The 25,533-nt window shown below is 35.8% G+C and overlaps 4 protein-coding genes across 6 annotated transcripts; all 4 read right to left on the reverse strand.

Annotated features, from left to right (window-relative positions):
* Nucleotides 1–67: 67 nt before the first annotated feature.
* On the reverse strand, nucleotides 68–4,143 carry LOC119496788. The gene is made up of 7 exons (XM_037784349.1): nucleotides 3,788–4,143; nucleotides 2,315–2,512; nucleotides 2,096–2,206; nucleotides 1,936–1,992; nucleotides 1,648–1,818; nucleotides 529–645; nucleotides 68–295 (listed from the first exon to the last, which is right to left on the reverse strand). The coding sequence occupies exons 2-7, from the start codon at nucleotides 2,486–2,488 to the stop codon at nucleotides 209–211; spliced, it is 717 nt and encodes a 238-aa protein (XP_037640277.1). The 5' UTR covers nucleotides 2,489–2,512; nucleotides 3,788–4,143; the 3' UTR covers nucleotides 68–208.
* Nucleotides 4,144–5,666: 1,523 nt separating this feature from the next.
* LOC119496787 lies at nucleotides 5,667–18,098 on the reverse strand. 2 transcript variants are annotated; one of them, XM_037784348.1, is made up of 7 exons: nucleotides 17,949–18,098; nucleotides 10,256–10,450; nucleotides 8,716–8,811; nucleotides 6,989–7,045; nucleotides 6,602–6,814; nucleotides 5,895–6,017; nucleotides 5,667–5,813 (listed from the first exon to the last, which is right to left on the reverse strand). In XM_037784348.1, exons 2-7 carry the CDS (start codon nucleotides 10,430–10,432, stop codon nucleotides 5,748–5,750), a joined length of 732 nt encoding a protein of 243 aa, XP_037640276.1. In that variant the 5' UTR covers nucleotides 10,433–10,450; nucleotides 17,949–18,098; the 3' UTR covers nucleotides 5,667–5,747. The 2 variants fall into 2 exon arrangements, with proteins under 2 accessions (XP_037640276.1, XP_037640275.1); XM_037784347.1 differs by lacking the exon at nucleotides 17,949–18,098 and adding an exon at nucleotides 11,881–12,033.
* Nucleotides 12,882–18,284, reverse strand: LOC119496786 (transmembrane protein 176B-like). Of its 2 annotated transcripts, none has more exons than XM_037784345.1 (7): nucleotides 18,168–18,284; nucleotides 16,441–16,635; nucleotides 15,907–16,026; nucleotides 15,479–15,535; nucleotides 14,585–14,803; nucleotides 13,675–13,797; nucleotides 12,882–13,590 (listed from the first exon to the last, which is right to left on the reverse strand). In XM_037784345.1, exons 2-7 carry the CDS (start codon nucleotides 16,615–16,617, stop codon nucleotides 13,528–13,530), a joined length of 759 nt encoding a protein of 252 aa, XP_037640273.1. In that variant the 5' UTR covers nucleotides 16,618–16,635; nucleotides 18,168–18,284; the 3' UTR covers nucleotides 12,882–13,527. The 2 variants fall into 2 exon arrangements, with proteins under 2 accessions (XP_037640273.1, XP_037640272.1); XM_037784344.1 differs by having other exon boundaries at nucleotides 12,882–13,593; nucleotides 18,168–18,283.
* Nucleotides 18,285–19,181: 897 nt separating this feature from the next.
* Nucleotides 19,182–24,462, reverse strand: LOC119496785 (transmembrane protein 176B-like). Its single transcript, XM_037784343.1, has 7 exons — nucleotides 24,365–24,462; nucleotides 22,613–22,807; nucleotides 22,088–22,207; nucleotides 21,676–21,732; nucleotides 20,891–21,112; nucleotides 19,974–20,096; nucleotides 19,182–19,892 (listed from the first exon to the last, which is right to left on the reverse strand). The coding sequence occupies exons 2-7, from the start codon at nucleotides 22,787–22,789 to the stop codon at nucleotides 19,827–19,829; spliced, it is 765 nt and encodes a 254-aa protein (XP_037640271.1). The 5' UTR covers nucleotides 22,790–22,807; nucleotides 24,365–24,462; the 3' UTR covers nucleotides 19,182–19,826.
* Between the last annotated feature and the right edge of the window lie 1,071 nt (nucleotides 24,463–25,533).

The raw sequence follows: 25,533 nt of genomic DNA on the forward strand, positions 1-25,533 counted from the left end.
AAAAACTCAACAGTAGAGTCTCTTTGGACAATTTTATAATTTTACAGGTTTTTATTCAAGAAAAAATAATTCACAAGCAGATAGAAAAACATGTAGGCACATACACTTACTGGAAAAAAAAGAAAGTGTCCTTGTGATATCAAGCAATTTTGATTATTTTCAGCAAGTGAGTGTAAAGTATTACAATTATTCATGAGCTTCCATGTGTTTAGTTGAATTGTTTTTCATCACCAGGACTGGTCAGGAGGACTTCTTCCTTCAGCTGTGGCTGCTGATCCTCAACATCATCGCCACCCTGTTTGCACAAGAAACAAAATAACTTTACTAAAGCAAAAACAGGAAAAAGCTTTGCAAATATTAAATATTGCACCAGAAATGCAGCTAAATGTATCGCTACTACCACAACAACTATTGTTGTTATTCCTACTGCTACAGCTGTTATTACTGCTTGCACTACTAATACTTTGCTTCACCTTTCTGAATAAACCACCCAGCTGTCCTCTGATTCATAGGGATTGTGGTTCATACCTCTTTCTTCTTCCTGTTGACCAGAGCCTTGATGCACAGAACAGCCAGTCCAACATTGACAAAGAGCTGAAGAACAGCCATGGCGATCAACGTGGTGTCCATGTGTGTCAACAAATTCTGATGGATGAGATATATATATATAGGAAAAACTGTCATGGCCATTTTCAAAGGCGTCCTTTGACCTCTGACTTCTAGATATGTGAATGTAAATGGGTTCTATGGGTACCCACGAGTCTCCCCTTTACAGACATGCCCACTTTATGATAATCACATGCAGTTTGGGGCAAGTCATAGTCAAGTCAGCACACTGACAGCTGCTGTTGTATGTTGAGCTGCAGTTTGCCATGTTATGATTTGAGCATATATTTTAAGCTAAATGCAGTACCTGTGAGGGTTTCTGGACAATATCTGTCATTGTTTTGTGTTCTTAATTGATTTCCAATAATAGATATATACATACATTTGCATAAAGCAGCATATTTGTCCACTCTCATGTTGATAAGAGTATTATACTTGACAAATCTCCCTTTAAGGTACATTTGGAACAGATAAGAAACGTGCGATTAGTTTGCGATTAATCATGATCAAATATTTTAATCGATTGACAGCTCTAGTATTTATGCATTTATTTATTTATGCACGATTTTCCTTTTGCATTCCACCCCTTATTTATTCCCCCAAACTTATTTATTTCTGTATTCTTTTCTTAATACATTCCTTTACACATTTCTTTTCACATTTCTTTATGCTCATTAAACAATGTTATTTTTTAGAATCAACAAATGTTGTTATCCTTTTGTACCTGTGAGGGTTTCTGGACAATATCTGTCATTGTTTTGTGTTGTTAATTGATTTCCAATAATAAATATAAACATACATTTGCATAAAGCAGCATATTTGTCCACTCCCATGTTGATATGAGTATTAAATACCTGACAAATCTCCCTTTAAGGTACATTTTGAACTGCTAAAAAATGTGTGATTAAATATACTATCAATCGATTGTATATATTATATTATAGTTGAACTAATTTTCACACTTGCAATCCAGTGCAGACTCTAGACATGCCATATACTGTGTCATTGAGTTTTAGAGTTTAACTTTAGAATGATGCTTACCTGGGCACTGAGCGCCACATTTCTGCACTTGTCACCATAAAGATCGGTGTTGTTCCCGCTGCGCTCACACATCCAGAGGAGAGAGACATTTCTCAGGTCTACGACGTACAGCACAATGCCAGTGATGGCAAAGATAGCCCCAGCAATGTTCATGAACACAGTGAAGCCCACCTGAGGGGAAAGATCCCTTCAATTAAAAGTCCAATTCAAGCAGAATTTGATAATAGAGAAGACACATTATCCTATTAACTGTGCAGTTTCATTTGAATTAGTCAATGGAGTACTTACCAAGCAGGAAGACGGGAACTGTCCGGCCAAAATGGACATGATTCCAGTCACAATGAACTGATGAGAGGTCAGCAGAGAGCTCATATTAGTGACGATTAAACATGTAACACAACACAGCTAACACGGCTATTAAACAATATACTTAATATGCTCTATTTACCACAGCACCCAGCCAGTAAGCTGCTCCCAAACTGGTCAAATCTCCAGGACTTGTGCTCGTTCGTCCTGGCCCAAGTCCGATGTTGAACAGGCCCACCATGATCTGCAGAGTCTGATTCAAAAGATTTCAAAACAATTAAATCTCGTTGTTTTAAACTGAACCTCTTCAGACCACCACTTCATAGCTGTATGTTAATACTTCTATTTGAATTCCTCTCACCCCAAGAGCGGTGGTGGTGACACTAGACTGCGTCAGCCTCTGGTACTGGTACTCCGAGGAGCAGCAGCAGCAGGGGCGGCAGGGGCGGCCGCCCGGACAGAGAAGAGCCTTCAGGATTTGCCACAGAGATGGAAATATGCCCTTACTGTCGACTGGCACGGTGATGACAGTCATCTTCACAGTCCTGCACACACACACCTGGAACACAAAATGGGAGATTTTGCTTTGTTGCAGATTGGTCCAGCGAATTATGGTACTTTTAACTTCAGGTTGAAGCTCTTAGGTCGCTCAGTTTTGTTTTGCGTGTGTGTGAGAGAGAGGTGGGTATTTGTAGAGGAGACTGGGTCAATGCACGAACGTGTCAAAACCTCAGCAACTGCCAAAGTAAACAGAGAGTCACTGGTATCGATCAACAACCCTATCAAATCCAAATATACAGGTGTATTACGTCCGTGCTTCTGCTATAAGGCAGGGAGATTATACTTATTGTCCCTCGCTGCAAGTTCTTTATTTAGTATCTGTAAAATATGCTGCGGAGGCTTTAGCTGCCAGAGTGAAAAACATGAGGTGTTTCAGGTTTATAGCTGCATATTATTAAGCTTTCTCTGACGAGGTCTCTCCGCTACATCAAACAGTATTAATTTTAAAGGTCCTATATTGTAAAAAGTGAGATTTTCATGTCTTTTACATTATAAAGCAGGTTTAAGTGATATATAAATACTGTGAAAGTATCAAAACACTCAATCCACAGATAAATACACACAGCCCGTATTCAGAAACTGCGTTTTTGAAACAAGCCGTCAGGATTTCTGCCCATTTGTGATGTCACAAATCTACAATATTTAGACCATTTCAGTTTTAAACGTAAACATTATAAATGTGTCCCAGTTTATTTCCTGTTGCAGTGGATGTGAATAACATCAGCTGACAGGAAGTAAACATGGACCCAAACTGTTGCCTAGCAACGCAATTCCGTTTCAATTCCGATGAAATGCACTAAAACGGAGCGTTTCAGACAGAGGGTAAATACAGGTATATTCGGGCAGACAGTATGAGAAAAATAATGTGTTGTTTGAACATTACAGCAAGTAAACATGTTCTAGTAGAAACACAATATACAAATATGAACCTGAAAATGAGCAGATATGTCCCCTTTAAGTATTTATATACAAGTCAATTTGTCATAAGGTGTACTTTTGGGACATTTAAATTTAGTACAATCCGAATCTATTGAACCTCAGAAAATATTAAAGTTTCATAATCTGAAGGCCGGACTGATTGTTGTTTAGTTTTCTTTTGGGGAAAAGTTCAGTGTCTCAATGCTGCACTTAAAAGCCATTTTCATCAAAACTCACCCCTCTAACACGGACCACAGAAACAATATAACATAATTAAATTTTGGCAAGCTTTATCATTAAAACAAATATCCATAACACCGAGTTCACATTATTATCAGTCATTATTTGTGCTCACCTGTGGATGACTTGATGCTGTATCTGTGACAGTCTTGTTATTCTGCCAGCAGCCTCGCTTCAGTTTCGGCAACAAAAATGTTACTTCACATCGACTGTAAGATTCCTTCAAAATAAAAGCCTCATATCCACAAAAAGCAAGTAACTAGCAGCTATTTAAGTAAAAGTAGCAATGCCACGATGACGTAATATAGTAAAAGACCTGCAGTCAAAATGTCCCTTCTTTCACCACAATGAGACATTAAAAGTTACCAAGATAATGGCACAGAGGCTGTACTATTTTCATTCATTCACCAATCAGCATGTTAATACAAATTTAATGTAGAGGAGGAACATCGGGTCTATGAAGGACGGAACCTGCCAAAATAAATGAATAAATAAACATCTCAATAAATAAATAAATGTGTTATTAAATGTAGCAAAATAATATTAACAATAAATGTAGCCATAAATGAATTGATAAAATGTGACATAAACTGATATTTCTGTTTTAATTTATCTCTGTATTAATTCCCTTATTTATTTACTCTTCTGTTTAACTTTCCCTTTTATTTATGTATGTATTTATTTTTATTAATTTTTGAATTTATTCATTTATTTTTGCATTTTTTTTTTATTTATTCATTTGTTTTTATTTATTTAATCATGTTTGCATTTATTTTAAATTTATTTTTAAATGTGGGTATATATTTATTTATTTATGCACTATTTTCCCTTTGCATTTCACCCCTTATTTATTTCCCGTAACTTATTTCTTTCTGTATTCTTTTCTTTATGCATTTCTGCCCCATTATACATATAAGGGGGCTGTCACTAAATAAATACATGCATAAATTTAAATATAAATATAAACCAAATACAAAATCCATGCAAAAATAGATAAATAAATAGATAAATAATGCAAAAATAAATAAATACATTTAAAAATGTATAAAAATAAATAACCCTGCGATAGGCTAGCGACCTGTCCAGGGTGTACCCATGCCTTCACCCAATGTCAGCTTGGATCGGCACCATTTTGAAAGTTTAGAGTGTATAAAGGCTTAGAACATTATGATAGAAGTATATGATGGCCATTCCCATGAACTATTATGTCTCATAAGTCGTTGAAGTAATGTTTGGGTTGATACCATTTGGTTCACAGATTTGGTGCTAAATGTAATAATTTTTGACCATATAGCAAATAAAACTTTAAGGACTCATTTCCAGACTAAATGTCTTGAATTGTAGTAAAGTGGAAGTATAAAGTAGCATATATACGAGTACTTCAAACTGTACTGTTATATATTGTAATATTTTATTACAGGTAAACCGACAGGATGTTCACATCAGCTGGATTGACACTGCTAAGCAGACTTTAATCATTTTATTTAACTTCCATTTGTCCAGAAACCGCATTTAGAAAAAGAGGAATATAATGACCCTCAACCCAGACACTCGTATTTCTACACAAAGAGCACAACTAGGTACTAAACTGATTACATTTCTCAGTCCCGATTTCAGGTTTAATATAAAGTACAGAGCAGAAATATCCCAAAATATATGTAACAGTCAATCGTTTTGATTAATTTAACTTTTTAAACATGGCTTCATATCGTAAAATAGCAAATAAAAACCCTATCAGCCGATCGATGTGTGTGTCTGTCACACAGATGTGCATGAACCCCCCTTTTACCTACAAACACACTGATAGAAAATCAAAATCAACAGGAACAGTTTTTAAAAACATCCACAGAGAATGAAATGGAAAGCAGCATATACAATTTAGTGCAGATTATTACCAAAAATAATATAATAAAATATAAGTGCAAAATATTTGTAAGCATCCCTTGTAGGAAAGGACCCAGACGTTTGTCAGAGACAGCTGAATTTGTGTAAATCATTGACGTTACAGTACATACAGTCAATGGTATATATGCACAGGATTATAGTACCTGATAACTGACAGCACAAAGCAGATTTTAGGCCGCGGGATTACTGGTGACTTCCTCCAGCAGTGGTTTGTAGAGTTCTGGGTCACCAATCTTCTAAAAGAGGATAATAATATCAGTAAAGCTTTATTGTTAACCAACATGTTTAACAATAAGATGTGATTTTGGAAAGTTTACCTTCTTTTCTCCGTCCTCACGGCTCCTCAGAGCCTTGATCCCCAGGACGGCAGAGCTGATGACGAGGCAGAGCTCCAGGGCTGACAGGACAATCAGCACAACATTCATGCTTCTCATCAGCATCTGGCAGGACACAAAAACATGTTTACTTTAAAATATTTAAACACATTTGTTCTTACTTTTGACCCATTTCCTTCAAACGTCGCTTCTTTTTTTTATGATTTCTAATTGTTTATTTTGGGCTGCATTGTGTTCACAAAGGGAAATGAAATGGAGACCTCACCTCATAATTGTGTGAATGCTGCATTCAGCATGTCTGACTATTGTTCTCCTACAAATGAAAAAAAACCTCTTCCTAACATGCAGCTAGCGAGCAAACTCTGGCGAAATGAGAAATATGAACAATTGTCCAGATATACTTGAATTGTTATAATTGTTATAAATTATTTTATTAATAAAATTGTTGGTGATTATTTTTGGTTGATGGACTAATTAATTCATCCCTCAATCAATTTATCACTGTTTTTTATTTTTTATTTTATTTTCTGTGAAGCCGGTTGCAAACTTATTCCGAGAGGTTCTTCATAATAACCTTGATGTAAGTCTGTAAATGGTAATCAGGTATGATAACTTTTAAGACAATATCTGTAAAATAATTAAAGCCCTCTATTCTCCATTCATCAGTCATACAACTTTTCCACACTTACCAGAACCAGTTCTTTGCCCTCCTGGCATTTCTCCGTCATGATCTTCTCCCCAGGAGATGGAAATGCAGCGTGTCTGTCGCCTGAATAGTAATGATAATCGTAATTTTCACACATCCACCACATCCCTGTGTATGCTATATTGAGGCTGTAGAGTACGATGGCTGCAATGGTAAAACCAACTCCTGCTAGATTCAGAATCACATTTACGATGACCTAAAATAAAAAAGAGAAAAACACACCAGGCAATAAATCCTCATGGAATTTAATAAGCTAATATTAATATGTTATATGCTATTTATGTTAACAACTCTTTCAGAACCTTGAAATAAAACGAGAATGACAATAAAATGAAGTCATATTAAGGTGTTATAAAGCTGAACTACTCACCAGACATGGACTGGGGTACTTCTTAGACAAAATGCCAATAATGCCAAACAACACAAACTAGAGAGAGAAAAGATTAAAAAAACAAATCTTTAAATGTTCATTCTTCCACACAAACATTAAAATTCATATCTGTCATTTCTAGTATCTTTGACAGCATTTTGCCTACCAAGAGGGAAACTAAGTAACCCTCATCATGTGCTCACAGTAGCAGACAAGACACAAAGCAGCCAGTTCTTATCAATGTCATCTGAGAATTAAGAGATTAATATGTAAAATAACAGACTTGATACCGATCCTTAGGACCGGCTCCGGGAATCTCTAGTGATTTTTAAGGATTTCATGTCATTTGACACTTCAAAATGAGCTTAGAGTGTGTATCCAGACTGTCCTGTATGACAGTCGTTATGCGTTATATCAACGCACATCTTTACTGTCTCCCCACATGCACATATTCTTTGTATTTTATACTTCACACTGTCAACTTTTGCCCATCTTCTGGTCAATATTTTGCACATTCCTGCACAAAACTGTACAGCTCTTCCACTTTAAAACCAGATACATTTTTACATATTTCTCATAATGTAAAATCTCCTATTTTATATTATGCCTCTTGAAATTAACTTTTTTCACTGCCTGCCACTATTTTATTTTTAATTGACCACTCAGAAATTTCTACTGCCACTTTTAAAATCGATGTGCTAAATGAAGGAATGACATTTTAGATTTGATATCATTAAATGTTCAATATATCTTATACAAAAAAACATATGCATGGTAAATTCTAGTGTTCGGATTCATGTATGGCGGTTATTTGCATAAAAACACAATTCAAATGATGATTAGGATATAAATGATTGCTTTTTATTTGCTTTGATTAAAAAAAATCTTGGCACCAGCAGTTTTAATGATGTATATGATGAATAAGCTGCTTCGAGCTAGTGTTAGGACGTTAAACAGGTCATATTTCCCTCTCTATTGTCTGTTTTATAGTGCTGTGAAAACACAAAAGTTTGAAAAACACAAGTTTCTCACTAAAAATTACATTTTACAAGATTACACTTGAATGTATCATGATAGTGTTATAAGTTCTAGTATTTCACTGCTCAGCTAAATAACAGAGCTAACAGTTAACTTACGGAGGTTCCATTGAGTTATGATGCATTCAAGTACAATTAAGTAAAAATTAGTATTGAGCAAAGGTAAATTATAACATTATCATGATGCGTTCTAATGTAATCTTGTAAATTGTAAATTTTTGGTTGAGAAACTTGAATAAATCCAGTTGTTTGAATGAGATGATTTCACAGCAATATAAAATAGATAATAGAGAGAGAATTATGAGCTGTTTAACTTCCTAACATTAGCTCTAAGCAGCTTATAACACATGATTAAAAATGCAAAGATTTTCTTAATCAAAGCAAATATTTACATAAAAATACAATCATTTATTTTCTAATCATTTGAATTGTGTGTTTTTATGCAAAAAATATTTTGTAGAGTCTGTGAGAGAACAAAGAACTTGATTTTTAAATTTAAATAAATAATTCATATATATGTTTATTCTGTTAATGTCACAGTTAAGGAAGGCTAGGGTAAGTTGCGTTAAATTGCCTTTTCTGTATTGTTTTTACATACGTTTACTTTTGGGCCACCAAAAATGTACTTTGGTCACCAGATTTAGGGGCCAGTGCTTCAAAATATCGGCGTCTATCCCTGAGCTTGCTTACCACTGCTCCGAGCCAAAAAGGAAATATGTCACCACGGTTGCTGAGAAGGATCGCTCCAAGGCCAATGTTGAGCAACCCAACCATGATGTGAAGAGCCTGCGGAGGAGGAAACACAGCATGAACAACAAACACCTGTACAGTAAAACTACAGTCACCAGGTGTCACTGTTTAAGTTCACTGGAGAGCAACCCTGTGGTGCAGAACATATTGTTATTGGACCGGTTTCTCTCATGGTTTCATGGTGTTTTCTAAATGCAGTTTTCCTATTTAAACAGAACTCTACCAACAAAAACTCCACCTAAACCAAATAGTTAGTCAAAGTTGAAATCTGAATTGAGTGAGGAAAGCAAAAATACTAAATAAACTAGAATGGCACTTGGAGAGCGCAGACCTCCGCCAACACGTGACTTTAAAAACAGATCACAGCTCGTGAGGTGGTCGGCTTATTATTAACACGGCGTGTTCCCGTGTAACGTATCGGCAGATGCCTCTCTCATTCAGCAGCCTTGTTATGTCTGTATAACGTTACACTACGTTGTCTGTCATCCCGTCAGCTACAGCTTTGTTCTTTCTCACCACGGACGGCCAGCAGCTCCCGCAAACACATCCACACACGTATCTCTCTGCTCTCAGAAGGCGGTGGGGTCATGCATCATCAACGCGTCATCAGCTACACTGCGCATGTGTTATACCCTGTGGTTTTAAAGGTCCCATATTATGATAATTTTCAGGTTCATACTTGTATATTGTGTTTCTACTAGAACATGTTTACATACTTTAATGTTTAAAAAAAACTTTATTTTCCTCATGCTGTCTGCTTGAATATACCTGTATTTACCTTCTGTCTGAAACGCTCCGTTTTAGTACATTTCAATGAAATTGCAACGGAATTGCGTTACAAGGCAACAGTTTGGGTCCATGTTTACTTCCTGTCAGCTGATGTCATTCACATTCACTGCAACAGGAAATAAACTGGGATACATTTAGAATATTTACATTTAAAACTGAGAAATGGTCTAAATATCGTAGATTTGTGACATCACAAATGGACAGAAATCCTGGCGGCTTATTTCAAAAGCTCAGTTTCTGAATACGGGCTGTGTGTGTTTCTCTGTGGATTAGTGGTTTCAATACATTCACAGTATTTATGTAGAACTAAAACCTGCTTTATAATATAAAAGTCATGAAAATGTCACTTTTTTACAATATGGGACCTTTAAAGCTCAGGCTGATCGGAATCCTTCAAAATATTCCTGAATCCCGATCATGATCCGGATCGCCACCAAAATGTAATGAATTGTTCATTGTGCTACACCCCACCCCTCCAAATAATGTCACTTTTGGAGTAATCCTGCTAACAGACGAACAAACAAACAAACAAACAAACAAACAAACCAACAAACAAACCAACGCCGGTGAAAACATAACCTCCTTCCTTGGCCTTTGGCCTTGGCGGAGGTATTAATGCAATGTAGCACACAAAAGCTTTAAAGCAGAAGTTCACAGAGTAACTTAAAACATAATAAAGGTTGTAACTCACCCACAGTACGGACTGAGAAGTTCTCTGGACCGTCCTCAGGTGCTGAGACATAGAGCAGCACACGGGGTTGCAGCAAAGGACTTTGAAGATTTGACACAGTGGAGGACAAAAACTTTGGGGGTCAGAGGTCAAAGTGATCACAGTGACCCCCTCAGCCTTGGTCATGGTCACAGACATCCTGCCCGCTCCTGTAGACTGAAAGAGACAAGATAGACCAGAAACATTTAATTTACCGTATCGGGTCATAGTGGATGTTGCTGATTATTTAGCCATAAAGTTATGTGTGCAGGTTTGTCTAGTATTCCCCAGACCCACTGTTTCACATGTGCAATGACTTGCTCCAGTCTCGGCTGGATGAAATGGACGCTCTGGTCGAGAATCTGGGAGTGATTTTCTGGTAAGCTCACACTGCCAAGTTCGCAAACCCCTAACTGTTGCAACTAGGGCTGTTAAACTTGATGTGCGCAACACAGTTTCCACTATAGTGCATTGAAATAGTGGTATGTGACATGTCCTCCTGTTGCTGATGTGAATTTACACAGAATTTTTTTTAAATGCAATTATTATTATTGTGATGTTTAATGGGCTGGCAGCACGATTATAGTGCATTTTGACCTCTAAGACTGCCATGGGGCAAATTCTGAATGCCACTCCAAATGCCCTTATAACTAACTTCATTTATATCTGATATGCACATAAAGAGCAGCATAAAGAGCACAAAAACAGCTTTAAAATTATATATTACATGACTAACAACAATAACAACATCTCATTGGAATAAACGTAACAAAAAAAAGTTGTAATGTTACAAGAATAAAGTCATAACTTTACGAGAAAAAAATGGTCATATTTTGTGAATAATGTCATAATATTACGAAAAAAAAGTCGTAATATAACGAAAATAATGTCATAATATTACGAGAAAAAATTGTCATATTTTGAGAATAATGTCATAATATTACGAGAAAAAAGTGGTAATATTTTGAGAATGTTATAATATTACAAGAAAAAAAGTTGTAATATTACGAGAATAAAGTCATAACTTTACGAGAAAAAAATTGTCATATTTTGAGAATAATGTCATAATATTACGAGAAAAAAGTCATTATATAACGAGAATAAAGTCGTAACTTTACAAGAAAAAAAGAAAATAACACAAAAATACTACTTTATAATATTATGACTTTATTCTTCAAATTTACTAAGAAAAAGAGCTAATAATAATTTTTTTGGTTAAATATTACAATAGTTTAATATAATCCTACAGCAGTATTGTAGTAATAGAGCTTCCATCCACCAACAGGCAGCACAGTGAACGAAGAAGACGTCATCTTGGATTTTAGTTGTATTGTTTTTATTACAAATCTCCCTCAACTCCATTCGATTAAGTCGTGTTTTTATCGTTTAATACCCTCCTGACATTCACGTTTTCTCTCCTGATAAGTTGCCAAGAAGTTTCAACATCCTCCTGTGGATTCAAACTACAAATATTGATCCATTTAACACACTGGATGAGCTTTGAATGTCTTTCATGTCTGAGTTCTCGTTTATAGCAGCACAGCACCATGAAGGTAATAAGGATTGATTCCTTTACAAGCTGAATCAATCATGACAAAAGGACTCACCTGTTTGTGTCTGTTAGAGGAGAACAAAGTCTGGCTGCTTGTTGTTGCGCAGTTTGTTTGGAAAACAGGAAGAAGGAAACCTGAGTCATCCTGAAGTACTCCCCCTCATCTGGGAGCTATAAACTAACTTAACCCTTTACTGATCATTCACCAGATAAATGTAGTTTATTCTGCGTACATTCTTATTTATAGGCTTCATTTTAAGACTTAAAACAAAAGAAAAGGTGGCAGTGACATTCTTATTAGTTGCTGCTGAATTTTCTGTCAATCAACTAATCATCAATAGACTACATCTATATTCAGTGTTTTATTATTATAATAATAATAATTATTATTGGCTGAGGACTTTTATAAAATGTATTTTGTCTCTGAGTCAAAGGCAACTGGATTTACTATTAAAACAGATACCTTTAAATTAAATATTTATCTGTTTATTTATTTATTTTTACAATTTTATTAAAGTATGCAGAACCGGGGAAAACTTCTGCACATACAGATTCATGGTTTGTAATTAGAAATACATTAAATTAATTATTATAGCCTATACCAGGGGTCAGCAACCTTTACTATCAAAAGAGACATTTTAGGCAAAAAAAAAAAAAATCTGTCTGGAGCCGCAAAACATTTGATCATTGTGATGAAGGTAACACAGTTTATAGTCTAAGTATATAAGTCTAATGCAGTGCACATGTATGTATGTGACGACTGTGAGAAAAGTTTTTTAAGTTTTATATATATATATGAATCCCCAACCTATGATACAGGTAAGACCAGGGATGGGAAAAGTATTCAGAACCTTTACTTAAAGCTGCAGTAGGCAGATCGGAGCAAATATGATTAAAAAAAGTAATTTTTATAAAATGAACTATAAAGTATCATATATACGAGTACTTCAAAACTATACCGTTACCACGGCTCAGGAGTAAGAACATATACATACAGCATATATTATATATTATAATATTCTATTACAGGTAAACCGACAGGATGTTCACATCAGCTGGATTGACACTGCTGAGCAGACTTTAATCATTTTATTTAACTTTTATTTGTCCAGAAAAAGCATTTAGAAAAAGAGGAATATAATGACCTTCAACCCACACTTCTCTTTATAATTATCATTTGTATTTCTACACAAAGAGCACAACTAGACTACTGAACGGATTCAATTTCTCAATACCGCTTTCAGGTTTAATATAAAGTACAGAGCAGAAATATACCAAAATATATGTAACAGTCAATCGTTTTGATTAATTTAACTTTTTAAACATGGCTTCATAACGTAAAATAGCAAATAAAAACCCTATCAGCCGATCGATGTGTGTGTCCGTCACACAGATGTGCATGAACCTCCCTTTTACCTACAAACACACTGATAGAAAATCAAAATCAACAGGAACAGTTTTTAAAAACATCCACAGAGAATGAAATGGAAAGCAGCATATACAATTTAGTGCAGATTATTATCAAAAATAATATAATAAAATATAAGTGCAAAATATTTGTAAGCATCCCTTGTAGGAAAGGACCCAGACGTTTGTCAGAGACAGCTGAATTTGTGTAAATCATTGACGTTACAGTACATACAGTCAATGGTATATATGCACAGGATTATAGTACCTGATATCTGACAGCACAAAGCGGATTTTAGGCCGCAGGGTTACTGGTGACTTCCTCCAGCAGTGGTTTGTAGAGTTCTGGGTCACCAATCTTCTAAAAGAGGAGAATAATATCAGTAAAGCTTTACCGTTAAACAACATGTTTAACAATAAGATGTGATTTTGGAAAGTTTACCTTCTTTTCTCCGTCCTCACGGCTCCTCAGAGCCTTGATCCCCAGGACGGCAGAGCTGATGACGAGGCAGAGCTCCAGGACTGACAGGACAATCAGCACAGCATGCATGCTTCTCAACAGCATCTGGCAGGACACAAAAACATGTTTACTTTAAAATATTTAAACACATTTGTTCTTACTTGACCCATTTCCTTGAAATATGTCCTATTTTTTATGATTTCTGAGCCAAAGGTGACGTCTTTTTATTGCTTGTTTTGTGCAAAAAAAAAGTAATTAGGGAAGCGCTGATACCGATACCGGATTGGATATCGGGCTGATACTGACTCAAACAGCTGGATCGGGTATCGATGATAATAGGGCCGATCTATTCAATTGTATATATATTATGTACTGGAATTTGAATTGCTATTTAAGTTTTGACCAACTTGTTGTTGCATTAAAAAGGTTTACAGTTGAACTGCATTTCCTGTTAATTTTGGATTTTTTACCAGGTTGTAGGTGTACAATTTATTATTTGAATAATAAATAACAATTCAGTAAAACATATTTATGCAATTATTTGTTACATTTTGTTTTAAAGTTAGGAAAGCAATGTTTAAGTCAAACCTGATGTTGCCTTACAAATAAAAGAATGATCCTAGTCACTTAATTTTTTGTTAATGGACTAATTAATTCATCGCCAAATCAATTTATCGCTGTTTTATATTCATTCGTTTATTCTCTGTGAAGCCGGTTGTAAACTCATTCTGAGAGGTTCTTGATAATAACCTAGGTAAAAGTCTGTAAATGGTAATCACAGATGGTTACTTACTGTAGACAACATCTATAGAATAATTAAAGCCCTCTATTCTCCTCTCATCAGCTATACAACTTGCATTTTAACCGCTGAGATGACATTTTCCACACTTACCAGAACCAGTTCTTTGCCCTCCAGGCATTTCTCCTTCATGATCTCCTCCCCAGGAGGTGGAGTTGTAGTAGTGTGTCTTGAATGGTAATTATAATTATAATAATTATCATCGCCACACATCCACCACATGTATATGTTTGCCATATTGACGCTGTAGAGTACGATGGCTGCAATGGCGAAAGCAACTCCCGCTAGATTCAGGATCACATTGAGGATGACCTAAAATAAAAGAGACAAAAACACACCAGACAATAAATCCTCATGGAATTTAAAAAGCAACAACTATCTCACCCTCTGCAGCCGGCTGCTATTTATGTTAAGAACACCAGCAACTCTGCCAAAGTGCCTTGGAGCAAGACACTGAACCTACATTCTGCCCTCTCCAATGAAAACACATACAGTATACTGTACATGTGAGACAATGTGGGGGTGTATGTTTCATCGCTCGCTGTGAGTGTGTGCGTGTTTGAGAGGGAGAGACAGAAGGAGGGGACTAGAAGGTGGACTATTGCATGCAATGTTTCAGTACGTTATTAATATTACAGTAATAATTTGAATATCAACGTTATGAATGAAGCTTCAAACTATTCGGTATAGCAACAGCCCTGACACTATTTTGAATTTGACAAACGCGTAATTCGGACCGACCAGTCTATCATTTTATTTTTTAGACCGCTTCTTCATTTAACTTATTTTCAAGTTATGTCAAATGTTGTCTATTATATGGCTATTTAAAACATATGTCCGGTAGTTTGGAATAATAACCCTGCTACCAAGTACCAAATGCTCCTCCAATTTATTGGCCTTGAAAGAAAACAAGAATACATGAGGACAATAAAATGAAAGAAGTCCTTTTCAGATAACATGAGGATGTTATAAAGCTGAACTACTCACCAGACATGGACTCGGGCACTTCTCAGACAAAATGCAAATAGTGCCAAACAGCATGAACTAGAGAGAAAAAAGACAAACAAATATATAAATAAATATAATATATATAAATAATATAATATATAAATAATATTTTCATTATTATTTTATGTTATGCCTCTTGACTTTTGCACTGTTTACTGTAATGCAACAAAACACCAAGACAAATTCCTTGCACGTGCAAACCTACTTGGCAATAAAAGTGTTTCTGATTCTTAAGATCTGTTAGGTGGATCTCCTTGGAATCAACTGAACAGCCCAAATAAAGTTGTATTTGACTTCACTCTAGCTTTGGGAGAGGCTTGGGAGTATACAGATGTACATTTTTTAAGGGAAATTCTGTTGGACTGTTGGATATGACACAAATAACAAAATTGCATTAGCTTGCTTACCAATCCTCCCAACCAAAAAGGAAACAAGGTACTATCCATTAGATACCAAGAGCCACCGCGACTGCTACAGAGGATCACTCCAAGGCCGATGTTGAGCAACCCAACCATAATGTGCAGAGCCTGCGGAGGAGGAAACACAGCATGAACAACAAACACCTGTACAGTATAACTACAGTCACCAGGTGACACGGTTTAAGTTCACTGGAGAGCAACCCTGTGTTGCAGAACATATTGTTATTGGACCACTTTCTCTCATGGTTTCATGGTGTTTTTAAAAACAGAACTCTACCTACAAAAACTCTCTTAAAAGATTTGACTGTAATGTGATTACGACAATAACGTGCCGCTTCTGGCAGAGATCAACTATTTGTTTATAGTTGAATTATTCCACCAAAACAAATTAGTTACTCAAAGTGGAAATCAGTGGGGAAAGAAAAAGTACTAAATAAAACATGCAATATGTAGCATACAAAAAAAGCTTTACAGGCAGAAGTTCACAGAGCAACTTAAAACATAATAAAGGTTGTAACTCACCCCCAGAACGGACTGAGAATTTCTCTGGACCCTCCTCAGGTGCTGAGACACAGAGCAGAGCACGGGGCTGTAGCAGAGGCCTTTGAAGATTTGGCACAGTGGAGGACAAAAACTTTGGGGGTCAGAGGTCAAAGTGATCATAGTGATCCCCTCAGCCTTGGTCATGGTCACAGACATCCTGCCTGCTCCTGTAGACTGAAAGAAACAAGATAGCACAGAAATGTTTCATTTTCTGAATCTTAACGTTAAAGTATGTGTGCAGGTTTGTCTAGTATTCCTCCAGACCCACTGTTTCACATGTGCAATGACTGTCTCCAGTCTCGGCTGGATGAAATGGCTGCTGTGGTCGAGAATCTGGGAGTGATTTTCTGGTAAGTTCACACTGCCAAGTTTATTTTCCTCATACTGTCAGCCTGAATATGCCTGTATTTACCCTCTGTCTGAAACGCTCCGTTTTAGTGCATTTCAACGGAATTGCAACGGAATTGCGTTGCTAGGCAACAGCTTGGGTCCATGTTTACTTCCTGTCAGCTGATGTTATTTACATACACTGCAACAGGATATAAACTGGGACACATTTAGAATGTTAATGTTTAAAACCGTGTAATGGTCTAATTATTGTATATTTGTGACATCACAAATGGACAGAAATCCTAACGGCTTGTTTCAAACGCACAATTTCTGAATACGGGCTGTGTGTGTTTCTCCGTATATTGAGCGCTTTGATAGTTCAACAGTATTTATATAGCACTTAAACCTGCTTTATAATATAAAAGACATGTATATCTCACTTTTTACAATATGGGACCTTTAATAAAATGGTAACAGTTAATCACTCGGGAGTAACAACGTCTGCAAGCATTAGCTATCCAAGTTAGGTCGTGTGTGTTTATCAGCAGCTTTAATATTAAATCATAACCTATGTTTAATGTTCAGACGCAGTCCTTTGGTAAAGACGATGTCAACTAATACTGAGGTCCAGCTGACGCATCCTTCTTTTTACATTTCTTTATGCATTTCTGCCTCATTATGCAAATAATGTGGTCATTAATAAATACATTTAAAAGTTAATAAATAAATAAAATGGAAAATCAAATAGAAGAGTAGCTAGAATTAATACAAAGGTTAACGAAGAAGCAAATTAAAGAGAAATATCAATTTATGTAGCGTTTTATCAATTAATTAATGATTATATATATATATATATATATATATGTGTGTGTTTCATATTATTTTGGTATATTTAATGGCATGTTTATTTATTCATTCATTTTTAATTTTGGCACGTTCCGTCCTCCATACTAAATGACTCTAAAGTTGATTCAACACCTCTCAAACAGTTTGAACTGAACATTAAAACCTTCATTAGGTAGAATTGATTGCAGGGCTGTTCTATTAGAATCTGTTTCACCACTTTTCTGCCTGTTCTCGTCGTATAACTTGACTGGAAACAGTTAAATAACCAACTGTTTGAGATACTTTAGTACTCAAACTTCTCTGTAACCTACCAGGTGGAAAACAGTCGATGTCAGGTGTGTCAGGAAACGTTTTTATAAAGTAAATAAGAGAAGTTAACGCCTCCGTCTTCCTCTCTCACAGACTGAAGAGCTGCTCGATCAGCAGAGTTGTTTTCATGTCTGAGTTCTCGTTTATAGCAGCACAGCACCATGAAGGTAATAAGGATTGATTCCTTTACAAGCTGAATCAATCATGACAAAAGGACTCACCTGTTTGTGTCTGTTAGAGGAGAACAAAGTCTGGCTGCTTGTTGTTGCGCAGTTTGTTTGGAAAACAGGAAGAAGGAAACCTGAGTCATCCTGAAGTACTCCCCCTCATCTGGGAGCTATAAACTAACTTAACCCTTTACTGATCATTCACCAGATAAATGTAGTTTATTCTGCGTCCATTCTTATTTATAGGCTTCATTTTACCACTTAAAACAAAAGAAAAGGTGGCAGTGACATTCTTATTAGTTGCTGCTGAATTTTCTGTCAATCAACTAATCATCAATAGACTACATCTATATTCAGTGTTTTATTATTATAATAATAATAATTATTATTGGCTGAGGACTTTTATAAAATGTATTTTGTCTCTGAGTCAAAGGCAACTGGATTTACTATTAAAACGGATACCTTTAAATTAGATATTTATCTGTTTATTTATTTTTACAATTTTATTAAAGTATGCAGAACCGGGGAAAACTTCTTCACATACAGATTCATGGTCTGTAATTAGAAATACATTAAATTTATTATTATAGCCTATAGCAGGGGTCAGCAACCTTTACTATCAAAAGAGACATTTTAGGCAAAAAAAAAAAAAAATCTGTCTGGAGCCGCAAAACATTTGATCATTGTGATGAAGGTAACACAGTTTATAGTCTAAGTATATAAGTCTAATGCAGTGCACATGTATGTATGTGACGACTGTAATAACGTTTTTTAAGTTTTATATATATATATGAATCCCCAACCTATGATACAGGTAAGACCAGGGATGGGAAAAGTATTCAGAACCTTTACTTAAAGCTGCAGTAGGCAGATCGGAGCAAATGTGATTAAAAAAGTATTTTTTATAAAATGAACTATAAAGTAGCATATATACGAGTACTTCAAAACTATACCGTTACCACGGCTCAGGAGTAAGAACACATACATACAGCATATATTATATATTATAATATTCTATTACAGGTAAACTGACAGGATGTTCACATCAGCTGGATTGACACTGCTGAGCAGACTTTAATCATTTTATTTAACTTTTATTTGTCCAGAAAAAGCATTTAGAAAAAGAGGAATATAATGACATTTGCCAGTTATAGTAATCTCCTTCAACCCACACTTCTCTTTATAATTATCATTCATATGTCTACACAACGAGCACAAACTGATTACATTTCTCAGTACCACTTTTCAGGTTTAATTTAAAGTACAGAGCAGAAATATCCCAAAATATATGTAACAGTCAATCGTTTTGATTAATTTAACTTTTTAAACGTGGCTTCATATCGTAAAATAGCAAATAAAAACCCTATCAGCCCATCGATGTGTGTGTCCGTCACACAGATGTGCATGAACCTCCCTTTTACCTACAAACACACTGATAGAAAATCAAAATCAACATCAACAGGAACAGTTTTTAAAAACATCCAGAGAATGAAATGGAAAGCAGCATATACAATTTAGTGCAGATTATTATCAAAAATAATATAATAAAATATAAGTGCAAAATATTTGTAAGCATCCCTTGTAAGAAAAGACCCAGATGTTTGGCAGAGACAGCTGAATTTGTGTAAATCATTGACGTTACAGTACAAACAGTCAATGGTATATATGCACAGGATTATAGTACCTGATAACTGACAGCACAAAGCAGAGGTTTTAGGCCACGGGGTTACTGGTGACTTCCTCCAGCAGAGGTTTGTAGAGTTCTGGGTCACCAATCTTCTAAAAGAGGAAAATAATATCAGTAAAGCTTTTCCGTTAAACAACATGTTTAACAATAAGATGTGATTTTGGAAAGTTTACCTTCTTTTCTCCGTCCTCACGGCTCCTCAGAGCCTTGATCCCCAGGACGGCAGAGCTGATGACAAGGCAGAGCTCCAGGGCTGACAGGACAATCAGCACAGCGTTCATGCTTCTCATCAGCATCTGGCAGGACACAAAAACATGTTTACTTTAAAATATTTAAACACATTTGTTCTTACTTTTGACCCATTTCCTTGAAATATGTCCTATTTTTTATGATTTCTGAGCCAAAGGTGACGTCTTTTTATTGCTTGTTTTGTGCAAAAAAATAGTAATTAGGGAAGCGCTGATACCGATACCGGATTGGATATCGGGCTGATACTGACTCAAACAGCTGGATCGGGTATCGATGATAATAGGGCCGATCTATTCAATTCAATTGTATATATATTATGTACTGGAATTTGAATTGCTATTTAAGTTGTGACCAACTTGTTGCTGCATTAAAAAGGTTTACAGTTGAACTGCATTTCCTGTTAATTTTGGATTTTTTACCAGGTTGTAGGTGTACAATTTATTATTTGAATAATAAATAACAATTCAGTAAAACATATTTATGCAATTATTTGTTACATTTTGTTTTAAAGTTAGGAAAGCAATGTTTAAGTCAAACCTGATGTTGCCTTACAAATAAAAGAATGATCCTAGTCACTTAATTTTTTGTTAATGGACTAATTAATTCATCGCCAAATCAATTTATCGCTGTTTTTTATTCATTCGTTTATTCTCTGTGAAGCCGGTTGTAAACTCATTCTGAGAGGTTCTTGATAATAACCTAGGTAAAAGTCTGTGAATGGTAATCACAGATGGTTACTTACTGTAGACAAGATCTGTAGAATAATTAAAGCCCTCTATTCTCCTCTCATCAGCTATACAACTTGCATTTTAAACGCTGAGATGACATTTTCCACACTTACCAGAATCAGTTCTTTGCCCTCCAGGCATTTCTCCTTCATGATGTCCGTCCCAGGAGGTGGAGTTGTAGTAGTGTGTCTTGAATGGTAATTATAATTATAATCATAATGATCATCGCGACACATCCACCACGTGGACATGTTTGCCATATTGATGCTGTAGAGTACGATGGCTGCAATGGCTAAAGCAACTCCCGCTAGATTCAGGAGCACATTGAGGATGACCTAAAATAAAAGAGACAAAAACACAACAGACAATAAATCCTCATGGAATTTAAAAAGCAACAACTATCTCACCCTCTGCAGCCGGCTGCTAATTATGTTAAGAACCCCAGCAACTCTGCCAAAGTGCCCTGGAGCAAGACACTGAACCTACATTCTGCCCTCTCCAATGAAAACACATACAGTATACTGTACATGTGAGACAATGTGGGGGTGTATCTTCCATCACTCGCTGTGAGTGTGTGCGTGTTTGAGAGGGAGAGACAGAAGGAGGGGACTAGAAGGTGGACTACTGCATGCAATGTTTCAGTACGTTATTAATATTACAGTAATAACTTGAATATCAACGTTATGAATGAAGCTTCAAACTATTCGGTAGGCGACAGCCCTGACACTATAACCTAGACATAATATGTCCGGTAGTTTGGAATAATAACCCTGCTACCAAGTACCAAATGCTCCTCCAATTTATTTGCATTGAAATAAAACAAGAATACATGAGGACAATAAAATGAAAGAAGTCCTTTTCAGATAACATGAGGATGTTATAAATCTGAACTACTCACCAGACATGGACTCGGGCACTTCTCAGACAAAATGCAAATAGTGCCAAACAGCATGAACTAGAGAGAAAAAAGACAAACAAATATATAAATAAATATAATATATATAAATAATATTTTCATTATTATTTTATGTTATGCCTCTTGACCTTTGCACTGTTTACTGTTATGCAACAAAACACCAAGACAAATTCCTTGCACGTGCAAACCTACTTGGCAATAAAAGTGTTTCTGATTCTTAAGATCTGTTAGGTGGATCTCCTTGGAATCAACTGAACAGCCCCAATAAAGTTGTATTTGACTTCACTCTAGCTTTGGGAGAGGCTTGGGAGTATACAGATGTACATTTTTTAAGGGAAATTCTGTTGGACTGTTGGATATGACACAAATAACAAAATTGCATTAGCTTGCTTACCAATCCTCCAAACCAAAAAGGAAACAAGCTTCTATCCATTAGATACCAAGAGGCACCGTGACTGCTACAGAGGATCGCTCCAAGGCCGATGTTGAGCAACCCAACCATAATGTGCAGAGCCTGCGGAGGAGGAAACACAGCATGAACAACAAACACCTGTACAGTATAACTACAGTCACCAGGTGACACGGTTTAAGTTCACTGGAGAGCAACCCTGTGTTGCAGAACATTGGACCACTTTCTCTCATGGTTTCATGGTGTTTTTAAAAACAGAACTCTACCTACAAAAACTCTCTTAAATGATTTGACTGTAATGTGATTACGACAATAACGTGCCGCTTCTGGCAGAGATCAACTATTTGTTTATAGTTGAATTATTCCACCAAAACAAATTAGTTACTCAAAGTGGAAATCAGTGGGGAAAGAAAAAGTACTAAATAAAACATGCAATATGTAGCATACAAAAAAAGCTTTAAAGCAGAAGTTCACAGAGCAACTTAAAACATAATAAAGGTTGTAACTCACCCCCAGTACGGACTGAGAATTTCTCTGGACCCTCCTCAGGTGCTGAGACACAGAGCAGAGCACGGGGCTGTAGCAGAGGCCTTTGAAGATTTGGCACAGTGGAGGACAAAAACTTTGGGGGTCAGAGGTCAAAGTGATCATAGTGATCCCCTCAGCCTTGGTCATGGTCACAGACATCCTGCCCGCTCCTGTAGACTGAAAGAGACAAGATAGCACAGAAATGTTTCATTTTCTGAATCTTAACGTTAAAGTATGTGTGCAGGTTTGTCTAGTATTCCCCCAGACCTACTGTTTCACATGTGCAATGACTGTCTCCAGTCTCGGCTGGATGAAATGGCTGCTGTGGTCGAGAATCTGGGAGTGATTTTCTGGTAAGTTCACACTGCCAAGTTTATTTTCCTCATACTGTCAGCCTTAATATACCTGTATTTACCCTCTGTCTGAAACGCTCCGTTTTAGTGCATTTCAACGGAATTGCAACGGAATTGCGTTGCTAGGCAACAGCTTGGGTCCATGTTTACTTCCTGTCAGCTGATGTTATTTACATACACTGCAACAGGAAATAAACTGGGACACATTTAGAATGTTAACGTTTAAAACCGTGTAATGGTCTAATTATTGTATATTTGTGACATCACAAATGGACAGAAATCCTAACGGCTTGTTTCAAACGCACAATTTCTGAATACGGGCTGTGTGTGTTTCTCCGTATATTGAGCGCTTTGATAGTTCAACAGTATTTATATAGCACTTAAACCTGCTTTATAATATAAAAGACATGTATATCTCACTTTTTACAATATGGGACCTTTAATAAAATGGTAACAGTTAATCACTCGGGAGTAACAACGTCTGCAAGCATTAGCTATCCAAGTTAGGTCATGTGTGTGTTTATCAGCAGCTTTAATATTAAATCATAACCTATGTTTAATGTTCAGACGCAGTCCTTTGGTAAAGACGATGTCAACTAATACTGAGGTCCAGCTGATGCATCCTTCTTTTTACATTTCTTTATGCATTTCTGCCTCATTATGCAAATAATGTGGTCATTAATAAATACATTTAAAAGTTAATAAATAAATAAAATGGAAAATCAAATAGAAGAGTAGCTAGAATTAATACAAAGGTTAACGAAGAAGCAAATTAAAGAGAAATATCAATTTATGTAGCGTTTTATCAATTAATTAATGATTATATATATATGAAACACATATATATATATATATATATATATATATATATGTGTGTTTCATATTATTTTGGTATATTTAATGGCATGTTTATTTATTCATTCATTTTTAATTTTGGCACGTTCCGTCCTCCATACTAAATGACTCTAAAGTTGATTCAACACCTCTCAAACAGTTTGAACTGAACATTAGAACCTTCATTAGGTAGAATTGATTGCATGGCTGTTCTATTAGAATCTGTTTCACCACTTTTCTGCCTGTTCTCGTCGTATAACTTGACTGGAAACAGTTAAATAACCAACTGTTTGAGATACTTTAGTACTCAAACTTCTCTGTAACCTACCAGGTGGAAAACAGTCGATGTCAGGTGTGTCAGGAAACGTTTTTATAAAGTAAATAAGAGAAGTTAACGCCTCCGTCTTCCTCTCTCACAGACTGAAGAGCTGCTCGATCAGCAGAGTTGTTTTCATGTCTGAGTTCTCGTTTATAGCAGCACAGCACCATGAAGGTAATAAGGATTGATTCCTTTACAAGCTGAATCAATCATGACAAAAGGACTCACCTGTTTGTGTCTGTTAGAGGAGAACAAAGTCTGGCTGCTTGTTGTTGCGCAGTTTGTTTGGAAAAGAGGAAGAAGGAAACCTGAGTCATCCTGAAGTACTCCCCCTCATCTGGGAGCTATAAACTAACTTAACCCTTTACTGATCATTCACCAGATAAATGTAGTTTATTCTGAGACCATTCTTATTTATAGGCTTCATTTTACCACTCAAAACAAAAGAAAAGGTGGCAGTGACATTCTTATTAGTTGCTGCTGAATTTTCTGTCAATCAACTAATCATCAATAGACTACATCTATATTCAGTGTTTTATTATTATAATAATAATAATCATTATTATTGGCTGAGGACTTTTATAAAATGTATTTTGTCTCTGAGTCAAAGGCAACTGGATTTACTATTAAAATGGATACCTTTAAATTAAATATTTATCTGTTTATTTATTTATTTTTACAATTTTATTAAAGTATGCACAACCGGGGAAAACTTCTTCACATACAGATTCATGGTTTGTAATTAGAAATACATTAAATTAATTATTATAGCCTATACCAGGGGTCAGAAACCTTTACTATCAAAAGAGACATTTTAGGCAAAAAAAATAAAAAATCTGTCTGGAGCCGCAAAACATTTGATCTTTGTGATGAAGGTAACACAGTTTATAGTCTAAGTATATAAGTCTAATGCAGTGCACATGTATGTATGTGACGACTGTAATAACGTTTTTTAAGTTTTATATATATATATGAATCCCCAACCTATGATACAGGTAAGACCAGGGATGGGAAAAGTATTCAGAACCTTTACTTAAAGCTGCAGTAGGCAGATCGGAGCAAATGTGATTAAAAAAGTAATTTTTATAAAATGAACTATAAAGTAGCATATATACGAGTACTTCAAAACTATGCCGTTACCACGGCTCAGGAGTAAGAACACATACATACAGCATATATTATGTATTGTAATATTCTATTACAGGTAAACCGACAGGATGTTCACATCAGCTGGATTGACACTGCTGAGCAGACTTTAATCATTTTATTTAACTTTTATTTGTCCAGAAAAAGCATTTAGAAAAGAGGAATATAATGACATTTGCCAGTTATAGTAATCTCCTTCAACCCACACTTCTCTTTATAATTATCATTTGTATTTCTACACAAAGAGCACA

The sequence above is a fragment of the Sebastes umbrosus genome, chromosome 11, assembly GCF_015220745.1.
Source record: "Sebastes umbrosus isolate fSebUmb1 chromosome 11, fSebUmb1.pri, whole genome shotgun sequence".
In the NCBI taxonomy this organism is placed as follows: Eukaryota; Metazoa; Chordata; class Actinopteri; order Perciformes; family Sebastidae; genus Sebastes; species Sebastes umbrosus.